The sequence below is a fragment of the Gadus chalcogrammus genome, chromosome 18 (genome assembly GCF_026213295.1).
Source record: "Gadus chalcogrammus isolate NIFS_2021 chromosome 18, NIFS_Gcha_1.0, whole genome shotgun sequence".
NCBI classification, from domain to species: Eukaryota; Metazoa; Chordata; class Actinopteri; order Gadiformes; family Gadidae; genus Gadus; species Gadus chalcogrammus.
The window spans coordinates 12,862,695-12,887,849 of NC_079429.1; the positions used below are offsets into that span (position 1 = coordinate 12,862,695).

Consider the following 25,155-nt stretch of genomic DNA (forward strand, 5'->3'; position numbering starts at 1 on the left):
CCCCACCCCCACTCAAAGCCTCCATGATGGTGGGGGTGGTGGGAGGGGGAGTTGGGGGGGGGGGGGCGGGTGGGGGGGGGGGGGGGGGGGGGGGGGGGTGGTGGTGCTGGCACACCACTTGGCGTCCCTTGGTATTGGAGCTCCTCAGCTTCTGCTTCGCCCCGTTACTTTGGATGGTTGAAGTCTGTTTGGGGACATACTGTATTTCTTCGGGGGACAGGCCCGCTTTGTTCGTCTAAAGATTCCCCCTGACAACTTTTTCTCTTCTTTGACTAATCCTGTTCCTTCCAGAACTTCTCCTGCCTCGTACGCCTATTCCAATCGTCTCCTTTTCTAACTCACTCCTGGCCCCCTCCTAGCTTTCTGAATCTGTAACGTTTCGGCCGCTTCTACCCCTCTCCCTGTGTGGAACTCTCCGGATGTTTCCCTAACAGCCCTCTCTTTCTCCGTCTGTCTAACAGTCCCTCTCTTTCTCCCTGTTTCCTTCTTCTGTTTTGTGTCCCTGCACCCCGCCACAGCTTGGGTTCTTCAAGCGGGCCGTCTACTATCGCATCATGCCAAAGTACCAGGGGGTGAGGATCTGCAAGGCAGACCGCTACAAAGGGTGCATGGGCTTCCCAGCCAGCGAGCCTCAGAGAAAGTACCTGATCACCAACTGGAGAGAGATACACCATTACTACTACTGACCTGTTTCTAGTTCTTTGCGTGGAGAACTCATGATTTATAGGGCAAGGAACCCGGACCGCTGAGCACAAGGGCCAGCTGTGAATAATGCCTATTAATTTTTGTCTTTTTTTGTTGTTGATTTAATTCTGTCCTTTCTTTTTGTGCAATATGCCTTTTTTTCTTTCAGAGATTTTAATTTGTTTAAGGGGTTACGCAATGCAAAACTGGTCTCACATTATGCTTATTTGAGCTTTTCATCTCTCCTTTTCTCCTCTCATAGTACTTCAGTAATCCCAGGTGGGAAATTCAGATTCTAGGTTCCTGTAAAGACTTGCATCTCCCTTCTTCTTCTACAAATACTGACGTTGGCAGTTCTTGAAGCAGTTCAACTGGTGTTGTGGATGTGAGTGATGCGCAATGAGAACCACCTGCACAACATTGGTGACAAACCTTGCTCCCTGAAATAACCAGACATCTCTTATGTAATGAATCTGGAAAGACCAGAAACAGGTCATTCAAACGTTTTTTTTCTCCAGGGAAGACCGGTCTAGTAGCATGTGTTGGAAATAAATGCTTTTATTTTTAATAGGGAAGAGTTACTTTGCGATGACTTCTTTCATTGCGTGATACACCAACACTTGCGGTTTTGTACAACGGAATGGGGATTCGTTCATGAGTTTAGGACGTTACGCTGTGTTCATTTGATTCTTTATGGATATTCCTGTATTGGTAAAGCCATTTCAATGTATATAGCACATTTACTTTCGTTTTGTTCGATCATTTTATTTGTTTCCCTCTCATCCTCTTTGGAACATTCACCGACCTTACCTGTGTACGATTATACGAGGTAATTTGCCTTGTTGATGTATTTTTTTCTCCCGATTCACTTCTTTTTTCTTTTGGGTTTGAATCTCACCTCGTGGTCAGTCTTTTGTGTGTTTTTTCTTTTTTTCTGAGCTGAAAGTGGTATCTGGGAAGCTTTTCTCTAAGCTGTCTTGAACTTTGACATCAAACATAAGTTCGATGTACTTTTTTTTGGTTTTTGCAACGAGAAACTGCCTTATTGTTTTTTATTTTTGTCTGTTTTTAATGTCCAGTTAATTTCATTTCCTAACCCTTAACGCTATAACCGAAGAGTATAGCGCGAAGAACAAAAAAAACAACTTTAATATTGAGGGCGCAAGCAGGAACGCCCAGGGCGCATCATGCCAGTACGAAAAAATTGTATAGCTAAACATTAGCACATGTAGATGACTAATCCGAGACCCTCCCCCCCTCCCCCCCAACACTCCAATGACCAGGAATGTGAGAATAAGTGTGGCTGCTTGGAGATTTGGAACAAGCAGACATGTTTTGCGTCAAGATGGCAGGGGTGCACTTGAAACCACAACGGCTCTTGTGGTTATTTATTTATTTTACTGTTATATCTGACTCTTATCCACTGCATGGAGTCCTCCACATAATCGGATATATGGTATGGAGTCGCAACACTGGACTTAATCGTTGTGTGCTTCCAGCGATGTATTGATGAGTGACATTATGGTGACAGTGATGAGCTAAATGCAGTATAAATTATAGAATGCGGCAAAACATTTCTATCGGATGATTGAGGAATGATTATTGTGTAGAACGGTTTGAATGAAATGAATGCTATTGTTGTTTTTTTCACGCGAGACTTTGAGATTGTCCCGGAAGAATATAAGTAAATGCAATGAATCAACAGGCCCGTTATGTGGTTGGACTGGGTCTCCAGAAAACTCCAAGGTCAATTGTGTTCAACCTGCAGCGTTGGAGAATGAAAAGAAAAACAAAATGTATCGCAGGAGAAAGACTTGTGGGGAGAAGGTGTAGGGTCTCAATCCCCCGGGAGCACAAAGGTCTTCTGTGGAGAGCCCCCCCCCCCCCTCTTCTTTCTGATGGACTTGGTCGAGGAGAGAGTGAAAGAAAGAGGCTGAGAGAGCCAAGGGTCAAGCCTAGGGCACAGACTCTTGTCTTACTGTATGTTGTGTTCGTTTTTATTACTGTGCAGTTTCAACAGAATTCAAGAATTTGTAAAAAAAATAATAAAAGTGTATAAATGTAGTCACTTCATGGTGTTTTTTATTCATGAGATGACTATTGTTTTGATGGTTTAAAAGGAAATGTAGTCAAAAGTATCACATTATTTCTTTATTCTACAAAGGCAAATGATTCAACATATCATTACAAAAAATACTAAAACAATTCAATACTTTTTTTTTTACAAACAAACATTTACCTCCTCTCAACGACAACTATTGCAAATAAATTACAAAACAGTGAGGTTATACTTTTTGCATAGCCAACATAATTTCTCCCAAAAGATTTATACAATAAATATACAAGAATTGGCCACAAGAAAGGAATATTTGATTAGATGTACTTCGGTACACAAACAATAACACAGATGGTGACAACACTGGAGAGATCAGTGAAGTGCTAGTTGTGCTAGGTGCGCTAGGCTAGTGCATGCTCATTCCCTCCGATTTCGATATCTTTCTTGACTTCCGGTACTTGTAGGCAAACAAGATGGTCGCCACGAGCAGGACAAGGCCGATGACCAGTAGTACCCACGATCCGGCTGAGGCCGCTGCGCTGTCCAAACTCATACCCAGGAAATTCACGCCCTGAACCTCAGGGACAACAACCTCAGGGACAACGACCACAGGTTCACCTAGAGACAGGGGTTATTGGTATTCAGTCAGGGCCCCACTGGGGCCTGCGTCACTAATAATGATAGTCTTCATCAGATCTTTGCTTCAGTAGTGTGGATGAGTGAATTATTGTGCTACATTAATGATAAGCTGTCCAGGTTTACAGTTACATATTCACTCCCAAGGGCACTCCATGTCTCTCTTTTGCCTTCTAAACCTAAATCTCTCTTACGCTCTCTTGCTCTCTCTCTCTCTCTCTCTTCTCTCTCTCTCTCTCTCTCTCTCTCTCTCTCTCACTTTCTCTGTCTCTCTCCCTCATCTAGTCTGATCTCTCAGCAGTGTCTTATCAGTTGAAACAGGACCTCAGGTTTCTCTCTAAACGAAGGAGAAACTATACTTTAATCGTTCAAACTATTTCATTTTTTTTGCTGTAGACTGCATGCGTGTGCGTACATGTGTGCGTGCGTGCATGTGTGTGTGTGTCTGTGTGTGGCCATGCATGCTTGCTCATGCATGCACGTGTACGTGTGTGTGTGTGTGTGTGTGTCTGTTTGGGTGTTTGTGAGCGTGTGTGTGTGTGTGTGTGTGTCTGAGTATTTGTGTGTGTGTGTGTCCATACGTGTTTCTATTTGTGTGTTTGTATGTTTGCATGCGTGTGTGTGTGTGTGTGTGTGTGTGCGTGCGTGCATGCGTGTGTATGTGTGTGTATGCGTGCGTGCGTGTGGATGTGATGGTTCATACTTGGAGGGATCCAGGCGTACTCCGGCCAGCCGAGCACCTCCTTGTTCTTGGCATTCTCGTCTTCCAGCCATTTCCTCAGGGGCTTGAAGTACTCCACCAAGGGCCCAGCCGTCATCCTGGGCTGCCCAGTGATCATGGCCATGGCCTCAGGCCAGGGCTTGCTGAAACCCAGCTTCATCACATCGCTGCCGGGAGGGAAAGATAAAGGGGCAGGGGTCAGTTAGCTTGACGGGAATTTTGCTCGCCTGCGACATTTCTCGGAATAAAATTAAGAGTGTGTGTGTTTTTACGTGTATGTCTATGTCTGCATGCATGCATTAGCGGGCATGTGTGTATGCATGAGTTCATAGACTGGATGTGTGTGTGTGTGTGTGCATGTGTCCTTGTGTATCCATGAACACAGCGTTGTAGCGCGTGTGCCCGCCCCTACCCCATTAACTTCCCGGCCTCCTTGGACTGGTAGATGTCGCAGGTGTGAAGGGGCCCTTGGTGGTTGGCAGCCTTGCAGAGGGCTTCATGGAACTGGAACTGGATGATGAAGCTCACAAAGTACCTGGGGGGGTGAGATCAAGTATCAGGTGCTATCGCATTAGCTGTTATTTTACTGATAAAGCGACGGAGAACAGGATCTAATAAATTAAAATAACCAGAACGTATCACAGAGGGATGTGTTCCCTAAACACCTTGGACAATTTCCAAGACAGCAAAACACAGTGAAGGAAATGCAAAATTATTGTATATTTAGGTTGTATCAGCATGTTGGTATGACGTCCCTTCTGTTGGTAGTTGAAACGAGATCCCAAACAAACAGAGCCAGGTCGCCCCTCCCTTCCGTTTCTCGGGCATCCAGTAAAAGCTATCATGAACCCAGCGCAAAACCCCACAACACCCACCCCTTGTCGGTGATTGGTTGGAATATGAGTGGTTGGTAGTACCATTTTTTTTTGTGTCCGACCTCGGCGCATAGGCTGCCTACAGAGACACATTTTTTTTGAAGGCCTGCTGATGGGGTGGGCAGGTAGATCGTGAGGAAGGTCAGATGACTGGGATCTTTTATGTTTCGGCCTGGAATCGCTGATACAACCTTTAAGGTCTTATTATTATGTTATCAAAACCTAAACATTTTAAGTGAATGGAACGTGACTAGACATATTGTCCTTCAGCACCAGGATGAGCCTTTTTGTCCAATGATTGAACGCTCTCTCTCTCTCTCTCTCTCTCTCTCTCTCTCTCTCTCTCTCTCTCTCTCTCTCTCTCTCTCTCTCTCTCTCTGCTCAGTATAATGTTAAAATGTTAGATGCAATAGCGATTATCTCAGCCAGTTTGAACAGAAGAACACACCAGAATAGGCCTGTTTAGTAAGCAGGATTTGGCCGACGACCTACCTGACGTAGGGCACGTTGGCCGGGATGTGGAACTTTGCACCGGGGTCGAAGTCCTCCTCGGTCCTGGCGACGGGCGGAGCCAGGCCCTGGTACTTCAGCCTGCGACGGGGCGACACGACCGGGAGGTCAGGCTGGTGGCCATGGGTTGAACCCCTCGCTTATTAACCTCCCCCTCCCCCACCCCGTCCTCCAACTTCTCCAGACAACAGGGATACCGTTGTGAGATCATGTTCCCTGAGCATGACTACGTACGCTCAGGCACAGAGAGACCTCTGCTGAGAAGGATGCACTTTCTGAGCGCATAATATAATAACATTTTGGCCTATAATGCTACAACGTATAACAATCGTTCACCACAAATGACTCTCAAAAGCAGTGCCAACATTTAAACATTTTTTAACCATTCAGCGAACAAAAGGCAACAGGCTGATTATCATGAAGGGGGTCACTCAATGACATGCAGAAGCGTCATCAACACGGCCACTGAAGTGTTGTGAGAAATACCGACTTTCTACTCCTCATTCACATATAAGGTAATTTTCATTTCCTACGGAGAAAATACTACCTAAGGGGTAGTATTATTCTGAAGATTCAGGGTACAAATGTTAGGATATGTTGTTCACAAATACAGCCCATCAGGAGAATATCAGGACTTATACGTGTGTCTGAAAGTAGCTAGTGTGTGAGCATTTGATTACATTACAAAATTAGACAATTTATGGTAACAGGGGTAATGCATGCAAATCAATCATTAAATAGCTTTTACTGTTATTCAGGGCTGAAAAGTGCATTGACATTTCAAAATGTAAGGCAACTACTATTGGTTAGTTGAAAATAATAATCATCATTGAGATTAAACATCTCTTCCAGTGTCCTGGCCGAAACAGGCAGCAGTAGCCTACAGTCACACATAGCATACACAAAAATATAAGATAATAAAACAACTAAAACAGTCCGCAGGGGGGAAGGGGGATATCAATATCGCAAGACATTTTGGGAGGCTCAAGGAGAATGTTAATATTAAGTTTGAGCAACAAAGTGTATAGACATTTTGGGAGGCTCCAGGAGGAGAGCAATATTACATTTGAGCAACAAAGGGTAGTCCTGTGGTGGACTCTATAGACATAATTCACCATACTGTGTTATTGAAATTTTTTTGTTGTGAGATAGGGAGACTATCATTAAGATCACGTGACTTGTGTGTTGATATGCCGGTCGACGCAATGTTTGAATTGAACGTTTTTTATGTGACAAAATGAACGACCTGCCGTTGCTTGTCGTGGTGAGAAATAGTCTCTTCTCTTCTTTTATCGCAATTTCTACAGTCTATAGACAGAATGTCTTGCCCGGGCACGTGTGTCGATGGCGGAGCCGTTATGTTTAAAAACATAACGTCTTACCTCGGCGAGTGTGTCGCTGCCTTTGTCTTGACGTGCGTTGTGCGTGTGTGCGTGTGCACGCGTTTGTGTGCGCTTCACTGTATGTCTCGCTGCCTTTGTCTTGACGTGCGTTGTGTGCGTGTGTGTGTGTGTGTGTGCAGGCGTTTGTGTGCACTTCACTGTATGTTCGTGCACATGAGCGTGTGTGTGCGGTGTGTGTATGCGGTGTGTATGTGCTTGCTTGCGTAACTTGAGTAAATGGTGCGACAGGCCTGCTATTATAGTAGTAAGATTCCTTGTTACGATTAATTATCATATTTAGCTGTCGCTTGTGTTCCAAAGTGACTAAGAATGAGGTTCGGCCAGTCTTTATAGAGCAGGAAGGGGGTTTAGCGTCCTGCATAGGAAGAGCATCCATTGTTTTGAACCCCCCGAGGTGGGAGTGACAACTGACAGAAAGAATACACAGTTTACCTGTGGAGAGGAGGGACTCACCTGAGGTTCCACCACTCCTTGTTGTACTCGGATGCGGGGATGCGGCCGTCGAACACCTTCCATCTCCACTGGTCCATGAGGTAGCCGAACGGCAGGAAGGCGATCTTGTCCAGGGCGATGCTCATGAGGAAGTTGATGTCGCTGTCTGCAGGGGGAGGAGTCACACGTATTTAAAGTGGCAGTGTGTACGATTGAGCCCCTCGTCAGAATTCGCCAAGACTCGATGACAGTGTTCGTCCACTCTGAATGGCTGATGCGGACTAAGCTGGCGTGGATGGATGCATGGCGTTTGTTGGGAGGGGCTTTGGGAGTGTTGATAGTTAAGATGCTATTGACACTCGGTCGGTCAGCATTTTGTATTTGTAGAATATATTAGTAATAGGGTTTGATTTTATTTATAACATTATGGAAATCCCTATCAATCAGTACTGACTACAGATACGTCCAGGATGTTTAAAGCTACGAGGTGGTTTAAATGATCCACGTTGCGACTCTAACCAGAGGGGAAATTGAAGAGAATAGTATTGTATTCAAATATGTCAAATTATTCTTCTGTAAGAAAGTGCCAAGGCTGCCACAACTATTTAATCACTTCTCGCAGATACAGTCAAAGTATCTGTGAGATTTCTCAGAGATTTCTTAGATTATACATTTTTTGGGGTTTTGTTTCTTTCTATGCGGGGAATAATGAATAATTATTATTATTTATACAACATAATATTTAACTGACATCTTCTTACTTTCCCAGTAAGCAGTGTCACCGGTAAAAGAGTCCATGGTGAGTGAATAGTGAATGATGCAGAGCAGTATGTCATTCTACAGTACATAACATGAAGCCATGTCAACAACTCCCTAGGTCATGCATTCCCACGCGTGCTGACGACACCGTCATCATCTGTCTCACTGACCGTGGTTGTTCTCCACCTTATCCAAAAGGCCGATGGTCTTCAGATGCTTGGGCGTGGCCACGGACAGGGCCAGCACATCGCCGATGGCCTCGTGGAAGCCCGGGTTGGCGCCGTCCCGGAAGGACACCGGCTGGTCCTGGTATTGCAGGAAGTACTGGACGTGTCCCATCTCGTGGTGCACGGTGATCAGGTCGTCCATGGTTACCACCGTGCACTGCTTGATCCTATTGGGGGAGTACCAAGAAGATGGTGGTGACGAGGAGGATGGGATTGATGATGATAAAGGTAGTGGGGATGATGATGTCATTGACGACGAAGAAGACAGCGATGATGATGACAGTGATGATAACAATGGTGAGAAAAGTCATTAATAATTGTTAATAATCACACATGTCACATTTGAAATGATGTATCACAACACTATCACTAGCATTCCTCAACAAGCAACGGTTCCTCTGTCTGATACATACTGCGTTATACATGGCACATACACAAATGCAATCAAACCCTATGGAAATCACGGATAAGAGGAACTACTGACCTGAAGTCTTTCCTGTTGTAGAAGTCCCAGGCAGATGCGTGGCACACCACCTTCTTCCCGTCGGTGGGCTTCAACAACATGGACTTCTCCCAAAACTCTTTGGGCATGGGCAGTAGACCCAGAGAGGTGAAGAAACGATCGGACTCCTGAAACATCATCGTAGCGTTCCAGTTCTGGAGAATCAAAAAGAAGGTAAACGTTAGTAAGCGTGTAGGTTTACATAGATTGGTGACGTGGGGACGAAAACAAAATGTTCGCTGTATCTCTAAGACGGAGAGGAAAAGAAGAGATGACAGAGGAAAAAAACAGGGGTGGAAAAAGCAGAGGATTGCAAGGAAGAGGAAGTAACCAGGAAAGGAAACAGGAAGATTCCATCCCCCGCAATCTCTTGTCTGATAGACAGAGGAACAAGAGGAGATTGGAGCTGAATGCTCTTCATTCTACCTTCCCCAGGGGTTAGACATGTGAGTGCATAACAGTTGCAGAGACAGAGGGAGAGACGGAGAGAAAGAAGAGTCAAAGCTTGAAACCACAGTGGACAAGATTCAGATGGACTTGCAGGGGAAGGGGGGTTGAGTCATGTACCTTCGCCAACATGGCGGGGGTGGCGTCCACCTGGGTGGCGTCGGGGTAAGGGATGGTCAGATCCATGATGCCCGACCAGGTTTGAGCCCACATGTTCCCTGTGAGGACATTGGGAGACAGTGAGTGTCCGGGCTTAAACACGGCATGCCTGCTGTCATGAAACGTTATGAGCCTGGAGGTTATCCGCAGTGGGGATTTGCCATGCACAATGTCACGCTCCGTTCATCTGAAAGTAAACGCAATTCCTTGCTAATCCCTGACCCGGGGCCCTTGGGAAAGGGACTCAGCAGAGGTGGGCGGATCGGGGATATTTCTCAGAAACAAAAAGGAAAGGTTTGGCTCTTAATCCTAGAATTCACGTTGGATTCCGTCACGGGGGAATGGTTCAATTGGAAGGCCCCTTTGACGGAGATTCGACGAGGAGTGCCCAGAGTTTGAACCCCCTGCACTCTCGGTAAGGCTGACGGTAAGGCTGACGGTATAACCAAATGGATTGTGTTTTTGATACAACAAACGAAAGATTCTTACCGAGCAAATGAGCAGGAATTGGGCCCTTGAGATTGATGTGTTTGTCGCCATACTTCTTGTAGAGGGACCTGCGAACGTAGGCGTGTATGTTCTGATACAGGGGTTCCAGCTCTTTCCACAGAGTCTCCAGGTCCTCCTCAAACGTGGGAGTCTCGTACAGCGACCGCCAAAACGCCCCGTTGTCAGAGTGTCCTACGATTAAGAACCGTAATTGATGTCAACGCTGATAGGACCGTTTGCATTTTGGGTTGAAATACAACCTTTGAATGCAGTCCTTTATTTTGAAAGCAACACTTTTACTTTGAAGGTCCTACCGTTTAGTTTGGCTGCTGTGTTGGCCAGCTCCACGTATCTCTCAAAGTCCTTTCTGAGCCCTTTGCCAGCAGAATCTCTCCAGCCCTTCCAGGCAAACAGCAGCTCGTCGTAATCTCTGGACTCAGCCATGATCTTTTGGAGGTCTTGAAGAGAGAAAAATGAACACCAATATTTCACATAGTTCGGTGGAATCCAATCTGTGTGTTTACTTTGTAAAAACAACTACTTATCAACGAAGAAGCTTTCAAATAAACATTTTCCCAATTTTTTTTTTTCATTTTTGTAGAAGTGTGGCCACACAGAGAATGTGTCTTAGTTGTACAGATAGAAAACCCCACTGTGCGGGCATGGCCTACCTGGATCCAGGGGGAGGCAGGCCCCGTCCTCTCTGCACACCTCTGCCACACTGTATTTGGTCTCCATGTTGGACAGCAGATTGGTATACTGTAACCGCAAAATGACACACTGTCAAAATCGCAACCACTAAACACAGCCATGAAATCACCCAGGCTTTCCATAATCCACTTTGCCTGTACCATACGTCAACACAGTACAACGTCGGCTAGTACGATGTTTACAACTGCAGTTGCACGATGATTCACACTTGCGGCGAGGGACAACCGTACGACGCATGACCAAACGGGTCGTCACTAAGCCGATGCGATCGTGTTCCTGGACGTGTGAGTGCTACCTCTTCCAGCTCGGGGGCGGGCAGGCCGGCCCTCTCGATGTCACTGAGCTTGTTCATGATGCGCTTCACGGCGCCGTCCTGGAAGTCGCTGGTGTCGTACTGCCGGGCCTTCAGGCCGTACTCCAGCGTGTGCTTGGACATCTCCAAGCTGGCTGCAAGCTGCAGTCCCACAGGAGTCAAGAAGACGTTTAAAATGAGCAGTCAACTCATGTTATAGGCAGAGAGACAGGCAGAGAGGCCAACAGACAAACAGAGAGGCGGACAGACAGACGGATGGACAGGCAGACCAGGCACACTTGTAACGATTCATTGATTGTTATTGTTAACATCAACTTTTCTGCTATCTGTCTATTATATTCAATTACATTCAATTTAATTAAAAGGGAAGAAGTGGTGGGTTGGATTACTGTAGCAAAGTGTGTGCTTGGATAGAGAGGAAGACTGACCAACAGAAAGAATGGTATGCAGACATATAGACACGTGGCAGCAGGTAGCAAGGCATCAATTCATTAAATTTTCATAGGAACATGCAAGCTCATCTATCAAAATCCTACAAACAATAATAACGTATACAGTATTTGTCATATATTCATATGCAAAGCACCTTTTTTAGAAAGGGTTTGAATGGGTAAAAAGGACAGATAGAATCAGCAAGATGACATGGTTAAAACAAAAAAAACAGGACAATTAATCAAAAGTGGGATATCATTCAAATACAACTGAAAACGATGGGTTTGTTTCATTCAGTGACTTTGAACCCCCAAGGATGTCCACACCCCCTCGTACCATGGCATCCTTGTGTTGCTCAGTAATGTCTGTGTTGTAGGCCCAGGACGCCTCGGTGTAGGTGTTCCACACCCCCTCCGCTGTGCTGTTGTACTCCTTCAGCAGCTGCTTGGCCTGCAGCTCATCTGTGTTCTTATCTGGGAGTTGGAGGAGGAGGAGGAGGAGGAGGAGGAGGAGGAGGAGGAGGAGGAGGAGGAGGAGGAGGAGGGCGGAGTTACACTTTAATAGTCATAAGGCATTTATAAGCCTTTAGTCGCTGATGAACTAATCATTGACTCAACGTTCATTGATAAGCCTTTAGTAAATGATGAAGTCATAAGTTACAAAAACATGTTTTTGTTAATAACATAAAAATATCTATACTTAGGGTTAGTGTTAGTAAAAAATGTACTCATAATGAAATATATCAGTTGGTACAGTCCACTTGATATTGGAGTATGCTGAGCATTTAACACACAAATGCGTACGAATGTTTTAGTAAGGATTAGTCCATCAATAACTTATAGATAATATGCTTAAAGCTTACTTAAAGATGACTTATGGCTGAACAAAGTTCAGTTCACTTCGGATCAATGTATTAAAGTGTTACAAAATAAAAATGTCATTCCAACGAACGGTGAACCACATACTTACCGATACTAGCAGGGTACCCCTCTGGGATGGGTGGTACCCAGTTAAAATCGGGCCAGCCGATGGTCTCGTTCACATTCTGCTCATCCAGCCATTTTATAATAGGCTCAAAGTAGATCATCAGTGCACGGGCGTCCATCTTGTTGGTTCCCAGGGCATCCTGAAGTACTTCCGGCCAGGGTTTGGATGAGCCAGCCTTGAGGACCTTCCTGTGGAGGGGGGGAATCCAACCGTGAGTCACTTCATTGAGTCTCGAGGGGAACTCGCTGATTCTTTTTTTTCCCCGCTGTGTCTGTCAAAAGACCATTGGGCCGTGAAGGCGCTTGCTTGGAGCTATACTTACTCTAGGATGGCACCTGCTTCTTTGGACTGGTAGATGTCACATTTGTGAAGGGGGCCTGTGTGTTTGGCTTCCGCACACAGCTTCTCGTGGAACTGGAACTGCAGGATGAAGCTGACAAAGTACCTGGGAGACAGAGACAGAGAGTCCTCTGGGTTGACTTGATGGGGTCTGTTACAAAGTGCATTGGGTTTAGCCAGCAGTGGGTAGTAGCAGAGATCCAAGTTGGCCTCAGTGTGGCCACAATGAAACATTTTATAAAATATATTAAAACAATTACAAACATTCATTACAAAAATGTCATTGCTTTTCATTTCTTTATATTTTAAGTTTGAAGGCTTTTAAAGCTGAATCCTTGAAAAAAAATATACATGAAGATAATTCGTTTTTTGACATAGTAATGACAATGTATTTTACACAATATTTGGTTAGCTAAAGTACTTCAATAGAAGTCATCAGAATGAAACATTTGGGAACCCTTATGCCCCGTTTACACCATCCCGCTAATGGCCGCTAATGGCCGATGGACCACCGATGTGGAAGTCGGGGTGATTCGGGTGACATCGGGCTAAAAATGTATGATCGGGTCAATTTATCGGGGTAGCATTTACACATACCCGATGTTATAACGATAACATAACGATGTATGCCAGGGAAGACACCCGAAGTGCGTTTGGTGTCATTTGACGTCATTTCGAATGACGCCAAACACGTCAAATGACGTGTTTGGCGTCATTTGGCTTCATTTCGGGAGAAGGCAAAGGGGAGACTGGTTTAGACTGATATTTATTTATATATTTATTTATATTACAATAGCGATTTTATAATTAGAACGCCGGTTCTAAATGGGCGAAGTACCCTGTAATTATAAAAGTAGGACATCCATCCATCACCCCCTATTTATACCCAAGTGGCAGATTGAGGGTCTTCCTTAACACAATCTGGTCACTCACAATCGTTATTTGTCTAGGGTTCTCGAGGGTCTTTCGTGTGTTGAGGTTGCCGATATAAAGACGATAAAACACGATAAAGCGCGGAAGATTAACGAATATAGCCGATGTGCCCAGGAAAATTCCCGAACGATTTGCGATGTCTTACGTTATACTCCCGTTCTATTCCCGATTATAGCCGATTAGCCCATAGCAACACCTGGTAACCGATTCTACCCCGACAGACCCAAAATTAACAAACATGTTCGTTCTTTGCCGATGTTGCCCGTTGTTGCCCGATCATTGAGCATTTCTTCCCGTTTCTCCCCGTTGTCTAACGATGTTCCCGGGAAGAGTAACGGTGTTTCCCGATGCAACCACGCTATTTGCCGATGTTATAACGATAGCTGCTGATTTAGCCATCGGGCACCATCGGGGCCCACTATCGGGTAGGTGTAAACAGGGCATTACCATGTATACCGTGCTTTCCAAGTACGTGTTAAACATAACGTGACTACACAGTGATTGTTTGCTTCAAGCTCTTGAGCAAAGACAATGTTAAATAGTTTGCAGACTGACTAAACATTAAACTGGACGGATGCTGTCCTCTGGTAGTGTGATAAGTTACCTGATGTATGGCGTGTTACCAGGAATGTGGTATTTTGCTCCGGCGTCAAAGTGCTCTTCTGTCCGAGGGGTGGGTGGGCAGATGCCTTGGTATTTTGTCCTTTTTTCAAAATAAAGGACATAAAAAGGAAAACGTTTGTATGGACAGCAGTTTGTCTTAATGAAACACTGTATTAGAAGACATCGAAATGCATCAAGTTTGTTTATCGCACATCCAGGGTTGATTATATTTCACAGGCTTTTTAACACAGCCATGACACAAGCATTGCTTAATCCCGACCGTCTGTATACACTTTGCCTGTTCAATCTATGTAAACACGTCCAATGTGTTTACAATTGCCAAGTGCACAATGATTCTCACTCATCCTTCAAATGTATGTTTAGAAATAACGTCAGAATCAAGTTTACCCACTCAGTCATCGGCAGTGACCAAGGAAACCATTTAGACCAACCTCATGTTTTTTAGACTTGACTCCACCATTTGAGTCCGATTTTTTAGTGTTTAAGCAGAGAGCCTTTGAGCGGACTTCTTTACCGTAGATGCCACCAGTCGGCGTTGTAGTGGTCCGGGGTGGTCTTTCCACTGAACACGTTCCACCTCCACTGGTCGATGAGGTATCCAAAGGGCAGGAAGGCCATCTTCTCCAGAGCCATCTTCAGCAAGTAGTTGATGTCGGTTTCTGCGACGAAAAGATGGACAGGATAGGAAGCTGATGAGATGCTGCCTCTTGGACCATCACAAAGGCCTGGTTCTGTATCGTTGGTAAGTAACACACACACAATCAAGGTGCACTGGCTTCTAGTTGCCCAATCTGATAGGTGCTGTCTGAACCGCGTGCTCTCTTTATTGTTTGGAAATGGGTTGCATGGGGAGGGACCTTAAATAATACGTCAAGACTCAATACAGAACTCAGCCAACTACACCTCTATCTACCCTACAGTATACTGGATCCCACCCTACCCTATAGTCAACTGGATCCCACCCTACACCAAACCGGATCCCACCCTACAGTAAACCGGATCCCACCCTACACCAAACCGGATCCCACCATACAACTGGATCCCACCCTACCCTACAGTATACTGGATCCCACCCTATCCTACAGTATACTGGATCCCACCCTACCCTATAGTATACTGGATCCCACCCTACCCTACAGTATACTGGATCCCACCCTACCCTACAGTATACTGGATCCCACCCTACCCTATAGTATACTGGATCCCACCCTACCCTAGTATACTGGATCCCACCCTACCCTATAGTATATTGGATCCTAGCCTACCCTATAGTATACTGGATCCCACCCTACCCTATAGTATACTGGATCCTAGCCTACCCTATAGTATACTGGATCCTAGCGGCCTACCCTATAGTATACTGGATCCCACCCTACCCTACAGTATACTGGATCCCACCCTACCCTACAGTATATTGGATCCTAGCCTACCCTATAGTATACTGGATCCCACCCTACCCTATAGTATACTGGATCCCACCCTACCCTATAATATATTGGATCCTAGCCTACCCTATAGTATACTGGATCCCACCCTACCCGACAGTATACTTGATCCCACCCTACCCTACAGTACTCCCCCTACCCGGGTCATCGGTCACTTTGTCCAGCAGGCCGATCTTGTGCAGGTGTTTCGGCGTGGAGACGGAGAGGGACAGCACGTCGCCGATGGCCTCGTGGAAGCCTGGATTGGCCCCGCGGCGGTAGCCTACCGGCAGGTCCTTGTACTGCAGGTAGTACTCCACGTGGCCCATCTCGTGGTGCACGGTGAACAGCTGCTCCATCGTCACCGTGGTGCACTGCTTGATCCTGATGGGTGGACAGTTGGTGAGAGAGTGAGAGAGAGAGAGAGAGAGAGAGAGAGAGAGAGAGAGAGAGAGAGAGAGAGAGAGAGAGAGAGAGAGAGAGAGAGAGAGAGAGATGAAGAGAGAAGTCAATGCCGGGAAATAGTTTGGTTCACTCAGCTTTATCCCAATCGTTACCTCTGTATATCATATTATAGCCCTATCTTTTCATAAAGCTAAAGTTTACATTTGCATTTTATATTATTTTGTATTTAGTTTTTTCTTTTTAAAATATCATTATCATTTTGTATCTTTTTCCGTATCTTATTTTAATCTTTGCGCTTACAAAAAGATACGATACTATAAATAATTAATCCCTTAAAGGGAAACTATATGCCAACTACACCTAGACAATACATAGACGTTAAGGAGGACAACAGGCAGTCAAACCGGCCCATACAACTCAGTTGGTACAAAACGAAGTGAAACATTGATCCGAGTTACAAAGTAAATAAACTGAGACTGCAGCAGTTGTAGCCACCGAAACAAAGGCACGATTTCATTCCACTTGTATTATGTTTTTTAATCATTCTTTTGCACTCGTTTTGACAGTGCAAATACATTTGATTATTGTTAATCTGCACAGAGGTTCGACAGGTGAATGGCATCATTGATTCCTCCTGACTACGTTTTGTGGGCTTTTTGAACACTCCTCAACCTGCAAGTCGCGAAGATTGTTTAGACGTTTACCTAAAGTCCTTGCGGTTGTAGAAGTCCCAGGCAGAAGCGTGGCAGACCACCTCTCTGCCCTCAGGTTTCACCAGCATAGACTCATTCCAGAACTCCTCAGGCATTTTAATCAATCCCAGAGAGGTGAAGAACTCTTCTGCCACTTTGAACATTTGTGTGGCATTATAGCCCTGGTGAGGAAGCACAACAGCGTTAGCCTTTCCACCCGACTTTTCTGTGCATTTATCGACTATTCAAGGGGACTGATTTCCCCAAAGCCAAATGACATGCATAGAGACTGGTCGTTAAGGAGCAGGCCATAGGGTAAGACATCTTGCTCAAGAATGCTTCCAATTAACGATGGAATATATTGAGAATTAAACCTGTAATGTATGAATACCTGATTATAAGTGACTACTTTATGTTTTAGTAATACCACCACTGTAGTTGCTATTATGTGTGCATTGATCTGTATGTGTTGTGTTGTTTGAATCAACCAGTGAAGTAGGAAGTGCAGTTTAGTTCCCTTCTATATCTTTCTTAATGATGTAGTTGTATGTCAGGCCACAAATACAAAAAGATCTGTCGGGCTGGGAGATTGGAAACCTGCCAACAAAGGGACAGTGTGAAGACATGCCTGACATTTGAACATGTTCCCTGCTGTATACGCATCTGTTCAGCATACTTTCCCACAGAGCCAGCACTCACTTGCGCCACCATCGTGTCTGTCACGTCCACATTGGGTTTCTCTGGGTAAGGAACCATCAAGCCATAGACGTTGTTCCAGGTCTGAGACCACATGTTTCCTGCCGGGGGGGAGAGAGACAGCGAGAGAGAGAGAGAGAGAGAGAGTGTAAACCATATATGGCTAAGGGCTTCTTCCACTCAAGTATGGGAACGTTGTAAATGGTCCATGTAAGTTCACAGTAATGAGCACACAAGATGTCAAGTATCGAAGCTATTTTAGGGATGGTCCGAATTATCATTATCCCCGACATAACAACCAGACAAGAAGAGAACCATGATGAAACACTTGATCATGATGATATATAGAGCATGACAAAACACAACATAATAAGTACAGTTCAAACTCGACATTTTTTCAGCATTTCCCTTCTGAATTCATCGCAACGCTAACCTTCCAGGCGGTTTCCACATTGATAAGTAGGCCTACATAACAATGTGTATGACGATGTTGAATCAGACACTATGTTTGTAGCATCGGCGATTTCCTTTTGAGACGTTTTATTATACCTTGCGTGGCGTAAGAACAAAACAAAACGGGTCTGCAGTCGTCGGCGGCCCTACCTAGCAGGTGGGCGGGGATCGGTCCTTTGAGGTTGATGTACTTGGAGCCATACTGGTTGTGGAGCTTGCGGCGGACAAAGGCGTGAAGCCGTTGGTAGAGGGGCTCCACTGTCTTGTACAGCTGTTCCAGGTCCGTCTCAAACGTCTCCGTCTCGTACCAGGAACGCCAGTTTTCCCCGGTGTCAGCGAACCCTAGATAGAAGATGGAAGCAGACTTTTCTTTGACATTCCTTCCCTACTTCACTAGTTTATTTTCCAACTAGATGTTTCATTCAGTGATAGTATCAAAAAACAAACCTGTGCATGAAGTCAACTTTAAACCCCCTCTATACCCCCTTTATTTATTTCTACAGTTTTAACTGTATAAATAAATAATAAATAATGAATAAATGTACAGACACAAATGGCAAGTTTCCATCCGGGAATTTCCCATAGGTCAGAATCCCAGTACAAGGTAATATAGTAAGACAGGCGCGCACTGATAGGTCAAAAGGTTATTTGCGTTGCCCTACCGTCCGGAGCCACAGCCTTGTTGCTGAGCTCCACGAAGCGGGGGTAGTGTTCCTTAAGGGGGACCCCCGAAGCGTTGTGCCAGCCCTCCCAGGCGTACAGCAGTCGCTTGTAGCTCCGGGAGTTGGCCATGATGTCCGACAGCTCTGCGGAAAGGACGATAATACGATAAATCACATCACAAGGAAAACACTGCTTTGTTGTGATTGGAAGAGCCGGGGACACGTTCGTTGTCTTAAGGGGTGACTGCCCCCCAGACAGTGACGAGCTTCCAGGTGGGGCGGTGGGACGAGAGGACGAGGATAAGTAGGCTAAAGGTCAAGGCCTTGGTAGAAACAGGCCTTAGATACATTTAGAGAGAGACAGTGAGAGAGAGCTAGAGACTGAGACCGCTCTGCATGTGCGTTCAAACATCCTACCGTGGGATGGAAAACATGTTTTTTTGTCAATCTAAATAGTTTACGGTCACGAGAGAGAGAGAGAGAGAGAGAGAGAGAGAGAGAGAGAGAGAGAGAGAGAGAGAGAGAGAGAGAGAGCCTGCCCCCGGGGCTCCTCCCTGATGTGTTTACGCTACGGGGGGGGGGGGGGGGGGGGGGGGGGGGGGCTGACCTGGGAGGGCGGCCGCTGGACTGAAAACAGAGAGAATATATTTGAACACCAATTGTTTCCATAACCTCCTTCACTGCTAGTCTGGCACCGGGCCAGCTGGCGAGCCCTCAGCTCAGAGCACCACTGGCTCATTGTTATGCTCTATGGGTTGTTGTTTCATAGGAGGGGAGACAATAGCATCAGGGTATTGCTTTACTCCCCCACTGTGATAATGGAGGGGGAGAGGGAGAGAGAGAGAGAGAGAGAGAGAGAGAGAGAGAGAGAGAGAGAGAGAGAGAAGAAGAGAGGAAGAGCTAGAGAGAGGGAAGGAGAGAGAGAGAGAGAGAGAGAGGGATAGCGAGAGAGAGCGAGAGAGCAAGAGAGAGAGAGAGAGAGAGAGGAGAGAGAGAGAGAGAGAGAGAGAGAGAGAGAGAGAGAGACAGAGAGAGAGAGAGAGAGAGACAGAGACAGAGACAGAGAGAGAGAGGAGAGAGAGAGAGAGAGAGAGAGAGAGAGAGACAGAGAGAGAGAGAGAGAGAGAGAGAGAGAGGCAGAGAGAGAGAGTCAGTGCGAGAGAGGGAAAGTTTAGAGAGCATGCTGTGTACAGGAGCCCGGCTGCCTGCGGTTCCTCTACGTATAGCCTATTCCATCAGCCCCGTGGGGCCCCGTTTAGGCACTGCCCCTGTGGGCTGCTGCTGAAGTAATAGTCCCTGTTCTGTTTCTCTTTCCTGGAGCTCGTTTCCTACAGATTATATTGCCAGCACTTTGCCGGCTGCTGTTGTTGTTTTACCCTCGGTGCTGGCGAGTCCCATTTGCCCCCCCTGTCCTTTGCATGTTGTGTCTATGTTTTTTATTGTTTATTTTTAAGCGTAATGATGAGCTCTGTTTTGGATTGCGTGGTGCGCTGAAGGTGGATCCCTGTCGTGCGATGAAGGCGGACGTGTGAACGGGGGCTCCTCATACCAGGCTCCAGGCTCCAGCATTCGGTGGGCTTGTCTTTATCCGGACACACCTTAGCGGTGGAGTAAATGTCATCCATGGTGCTCAGGATTGTGTTGTACTGGAGGTGCAGGAAGATAAAAGGAGCATCAGATATTTATATATATATATATACACATATATATATTTCCTTTATATATATACATATTTATTTCTTTATTTTCTTTACTACTCATTAGCACTTTTAGCCTGACAAAGTAAACCACAATAAATGATTTACTGTACAGAGATAAGTTTTGTGATATCAAAGGCACCCCTGTCATCATATAACAAATCATCTAAACTACACAATTCTCAAGAATAAAACGTTCCCTTCCACACAGTCAATCCATAGTCGATTTGTTGGTGCAGTGGTTGTGGTTGTGGTTGGGGGGGGGGGTTTACCAACCTCCCTTCTATCTGCTTCGGCCAGGTTGGCCGGTCCCAGCTCACTGATCTTCTCGATCAGCTTCTTGGTACTTTTGTCCGCGAGGGTCGCCAGGAAGTCCGGGGGGAAAGTCTGCTTGGCCTTGTTCCCCCAGGCCTCGGTGAAGGCCTGCTCATCAAGGGACGCCTGCACCTACAGCGGAGAAGGAGCAGGAGGTTCACGAGGAGGAGGTGGAGGTAGGGGTTGTGGTGGAGGAGGAGGTAGATGAATAGGGAGACGAGGAGGCAGATGAGGAGGAGGTGTAGATAGAGGTGGTGGTGGAGGCGGAGGTAGATGAGGAGGGAGATGAGGAGGTGGATGAGGAGGGGGTGTAGGTAGGTGAGTAGGATTTGGAGGAGGAGCAGGAGGAGGAGTGGGAGGCGAGACGAGGGGGTTAAGATGGAGGAGGTTGAGGAGCAGGAAGAAGTGAATGAGGACGAGGAGGTAGAAGGGAAAGAGAAAAAGGCTGACTCATCAAGTTAACTCCCCCTTTATTGTGTACGTGGAGACAATTCTGTCCTATTTCAACCTCATTATAACCACATTCACCTTTGGCGATATGCTAATCTGCACATAAATTGTAAACACAAAACGGTAGCATCATATATGAATTGCGGAGAGCAATAAGGGTTTGCACCATGTGTATCAAGTGCTACGCATAATCTGACTGTACTACAACCCAAGTGATTTTTGTAAGCAGGTTGAGGCCCTTCTTTGGGTCGATTGGCTGCAGCCCCTGGATTGAGCCCTAACTAGCAGACTCTGACCCTGTAGCTGAATCCTCCCAGAGCTGACAAAATCACGCCGGCAACGTCCCAAGGACGACAGTCCATTGGAGAGTTGACAGCGTCGCCTCTATACGATTATTGCATGCATAAACATGCACCAGTGGCCTTGCTGGAATCATCTTCTAAGTCCGATGACATATCTATTGCATGAGCTGTCACATCATGTTCCGGCTTGTATAAAAACATGTTGTCAACTTTAAAGTGTTACATTTTAAAAACCTCACTGTGAATCACAAAGTGAGATGGAAGCCCCGTGCAGCCCTGGCGTGGTGTGAGTGGAAAGCTTTTTTCTTTCCTTCCGCGCAGTAAGCACATCACACCCTGAAAAGGTTGAGACCCCCCCCCCCTTGCTCCATAACTTCCAAGCTGATTGCGGAGGAAACGGGGGGGGGGGGGCATTTCTGCTGTGAGTTGATTAACTCTTTTTTGACCTTTTCCGACACATCCTCATAAAAAACAAGCACAACAAAGAAACTGATGGAAGTAAATGTGAGATATAGGACTCAAGGAGAGGCATTGTATGGAGGATAAGATTATGAATATGTTTAATAATAAATATGCCTATATATATATATAAAATTGTATATGTTATAGACCTGCATGCTTTTGTTTGTTTGTTGTACGTCAAAAAATACACCACCGTTTGTCATTTATATTTTGGATCGTTTACACTGCAACTCCAAACCACTATGTTAATGTCCACGTTTCGAACACAAGAGCACAATAGGGATAACTGATGAATACCTAAATAGAAAGCAGGTTGATATCCCTGCTTCTTACAGCTACTGTGGGTAGTAGCTGTGGGTTAAGGCAGAAGAATATGAAGATGCACGGGAGAGAGATGAACGCATTGGGAAGGTTACCAACTCCTGAGCATGGCCAGATAGTTTTAATCACAGTCAAATTGTGACCTTCAGATTGTTTCGATCAACCACCGCTGTCAATCTGAACCTCATGTATCACTCAGATCCCTGCAACTCTTTGTCCTGCAACATAGAAGCCAGCGAGGTGTGTGTGTGCGTGTGTGTGTGTGTGTGTGTGTGTGTGTGTGTGTGTGTGTGTGTGTGTGTGTGTGTGTGTGTGTGTGTGTGTGTGTGTGTGTGTGTGTGTGTGTGTGTGTGTGTGTGTGTGTGTGTGCACATATGCGTGGGTTGTTAAATGTAACAGCCTTGAATATCTGGTTGATTACACAGGGCTCACAGTACCAGCCCTTGGAAAGGGAAACAATAAAGCAGTTAGGTGTAAAGGAGGCGTTGAACCGTATCTTGCAGCAGCAGCCAGTAATGCCATTCTTGTCCCCCTGTGTCAGCCCCATGCCTCATCAGGGCAGCAGAGCCAACATCGCTGTCGATGTTAATGTCTTACGGTTTTAATTGGCAATGGAAAACAAACCCTGAATCTAATAAAGCCAATCAAACGGACCCCTTGGAAGTGTGTTCCAGAACTGCCCACTCAAACATGCACACTTCGATCTGTTAAGATTCAGTGAAGCACACGAGCTGGCAGTGTACAGGGGGGAAACAGAGCGCCTTTGGGTTTTTTATTCTCTTCCTTCTTTTGGAGTAAATTAGCGGTGAAACGCCAAGTCATGCAGGGATTAGTGGGTTTGGAACGAATGGACGGGGCGTCTGATCTTTTACCCCCCCCCCCCCCCCCCCCCACCATAATGGTTCAGGTCACACATTAAAGCCAAAACTGATCAACTGGAGATGAATGATGTCTTTGTGTGTGTGTGTGTGTGTTTGTGTGTGTGTGTGTGTGTGTGTGTGTGTGTGTGTGTGTGTGTGTGTGTGTGTGTGTGCGTGTGCGTGCGTGTGTGTGTGTGTGTGTGTGTGTGTGTGTGCGTGTGTGTGTGTGTGTGTGCGTGCGTGTGTGTGTGTGTGTGTGCGTGCATATATGTGCATGAGCGTGTGCATGGGTGTGAGCGTGTATGCATGTGTTTGAGTGTGTGTGTGTGTGAGCTTGCCCTTACCTGGAGCTGGGAGTTGTGTGCGGTCAGGTTGGTGTTGTAGGTCCAGCTGGCAGAGACGCTAACGAATAGGGCCTTCTCCGCCGTAATGCTGTAGTCGGAGGCGAAGCGATCCGCGTCGGCCAGGGTCTGAGTGTACGCCCCCGGCAACCAATCGGCTGGCACGGCCTCAGAGAAGCCCAAGAGTGGCAGCAGTAGCACCGCTGCCCAGAGGAAACGGTCCATTCTGGCACTTGATCTCCCGCTCTCCCTGCCTGTCTATCTCTCTGTCTCCCTCCAACGAGAGAATGTTGAAAAGTTTGCAAAGTTGGACAAAAAAAACGAATAAAGAAGAATACTTGTTTCACTGAGCGGCTGTTGTCTCCCTGCTTCTTGCTGGGATCTCTCTCCACCTGCCTGCCTGTCCCTCTGTGTGTGTCTCTCTCTCTCTCCCCCTCACTCCCTCTCTCTCCTCTCGGTCTCTCTCTCGCTAGCAGCCACGGTCGGCTCCTTTATAATGGAACCAGTTTGACCCAGCCCACACTGCTCCTCCACAGCCTTCCCCTTTCTCCCGCTCACTCCACAGAACCTTTCCTTCTCCTATACTGCCTCCATTCCCTCCCTCACACCCTCTCTCCCTCTATCAACGCATCTATCTATCTATCACGCACACACTCTCTCTCTATCTCTCTCACTCATTTACCCCCCCCCCCCCCCCCCCCACAAACACACACACACTTACCTGCCTCCCAGGATTTGAGTCGTCGGCAAGATCTCCTCTATCTTATTTTTTCTTGTTTGTGACTCATGTACATAAAAAGGCAATGACACTAAAGGACATTGTCTGTAACAATATATCTGCCTGACTGTTGCTATGTTCTTGTCTGTCTACCTGCCTGCCTAACTGTCTGTCTGTTTGCCTGCCTGCTTAATTTCTGCCTGCCTAATTGACTAACAGCCTAACTGCAAACCTAATTGTTCGTGATTTCTGTTTGCCTTCCTAACTGTCTGTCTGCCTGCCTTCCAGCCTGTTTGCCTGTAAGTCGATCTATCGGTCTCTCTGTCTGTCAGAGAGGCAATCCTGTGGGGATGTCCGTGTGGTTTGTTCACATAGCCACAAATCAGAGCTGAAACACACTAGGAGGAGCAGCCTATCATCAAACAGAGAGAGAGAGAGAGAGAGAGAGAGAGAGAGAGAGAGAGAGAGAGAGAGAGAGAGAGAGAGAGAGAGAGAGGAGAGAGAGAGAGAGAGAGAGAGAGAGAGAGAGAGAGAGAGAGACGGACAAACAGACAGACAGACAAGGGACAGACATCAGTGGGGTCCGAAATCCAGAGCACGAACACATTTCACATCTCAAATGATGTGCTCTTTGAGTGAAATGTTTTGCGTCGGAAAAAAGTTGATCCTGATGTCACTCATCTGAAAATAGCGTGGTTATGCTATTGGTCATTCATAAAACTGATATGACATAACAAGTTCATTATGTAAGGAAGCCCATGCTCCTTTATGATACATGAAATTAGCCTACTGGATCAATGAATGAAGCATGACCACTATAAATATAGATATACATGGATACCTAAAATAACCATGACCCTGATTGAGAAGGGGTGGGATAGGCGTGGGGTAGGAGCTAAGGTAGTCATGGAGGAGTGGAGGAATTTTCAGGGCTCCATCTGAACAGCCTGGGGATAGCTGTCAGCCACACAGTGCTGGGGTGCAGCATGAAACAGGCGCTGTTATTGGCTGTTGCACGGCAACTGCAGACAATGACATGGCTTTGCATTAGTCTCTTCCCTATCGGTACTCGTTGTGTGTGTGTGTGTGTGTGTGTGTGTGTGTGTGTGTGTGTGTGT

At 46.2% G+C, this 25,155-nt stretch overlaps 1 protein-coding gene across 1 annotated transcript; it reads right to left on the reverse strand.

The window, feature by feature from the left end:
- Positions 1 to 2,805: 2,805 nt before the first annotated feature.
- ace (angiotensin I converting enzyme (peptidyl-dipeptidase A) 1) lies at positions 2,806 to 23,776 on the reverse strand. The gene is made up of 25 exons (XM_056576723.1): positions 23,323 to 23,776; positions 20,545 to 20,715; positions 20,121 to 20,217; positions 18,572 to 18,715; positions 18,060 to 18,251; positions 17,460 to 17,557; positions 16,773 to 16,942; positions 15,824 to 16,047; positions 14,754 to 14,898; positions 14,220 to 14,318; positions 12,666 to 12,788; positions 12,326 to 12,531; positions 11,693 to 11,829; positions 10,907 to 11,065; positions 10,572 to 10,659; positions 10,215 to 10,358; positions 9,901 to 10,092; positions 9,373 to 9,470; positions 8,788 to 8,960; positions 8,247 to 8,470; positions 7,339 to 7,483; positions 5,465 to 5,563; positions 4,510 to 4,632; positions 4,080 to 4,264; positions 2,806 to 3,358 (listed from the first exon to the last, which is right to left on the reverse strand). The coding sequence occupies exons 1-25, from the start codon at positions 23,542 to 23,544 to the stop codon at positions 3,147 to 3,149; spliced, it is 3,870 nt and encodes a 1,289-aa protein (XP_056432698.1). The 5' UTR covers positions 23,545 to 23,776; the 3' UTR covers positions 2,806 to 3,146.
- Between the last annotated feature and the right edge of the window lie 1,379 nt (positions 23,777 to 25,155).

What these genes read in the sequence shown, in the direction of transcription:
- ace (XM_056576723.1), bottom strand. Translation starts at nt 23,544, where the DNA reads ATGGACCGTTTCCTCTGGGCAGCGGTGCTACTGCTGCCACTCTTGGGC. An exon ending in GATCCCCGCCCACCTGCTAG is followed by an intron (nt 17,558 to 18,059) that starts GTAGGGCCGCCG and finishes CCCCCCCGGCAG; the next exon opens with GAAACATGTGGTCTCAGACC. An exon ending in AAGGAGTGGTGGAACCTCAG is followed by an intron (nt 5,564 to 7,338) that starts GTGAGTCCCTCC and finishes GCCCCGTCGCAG; the next exon opens with GCTGAAGTACCAGGGCCTGG.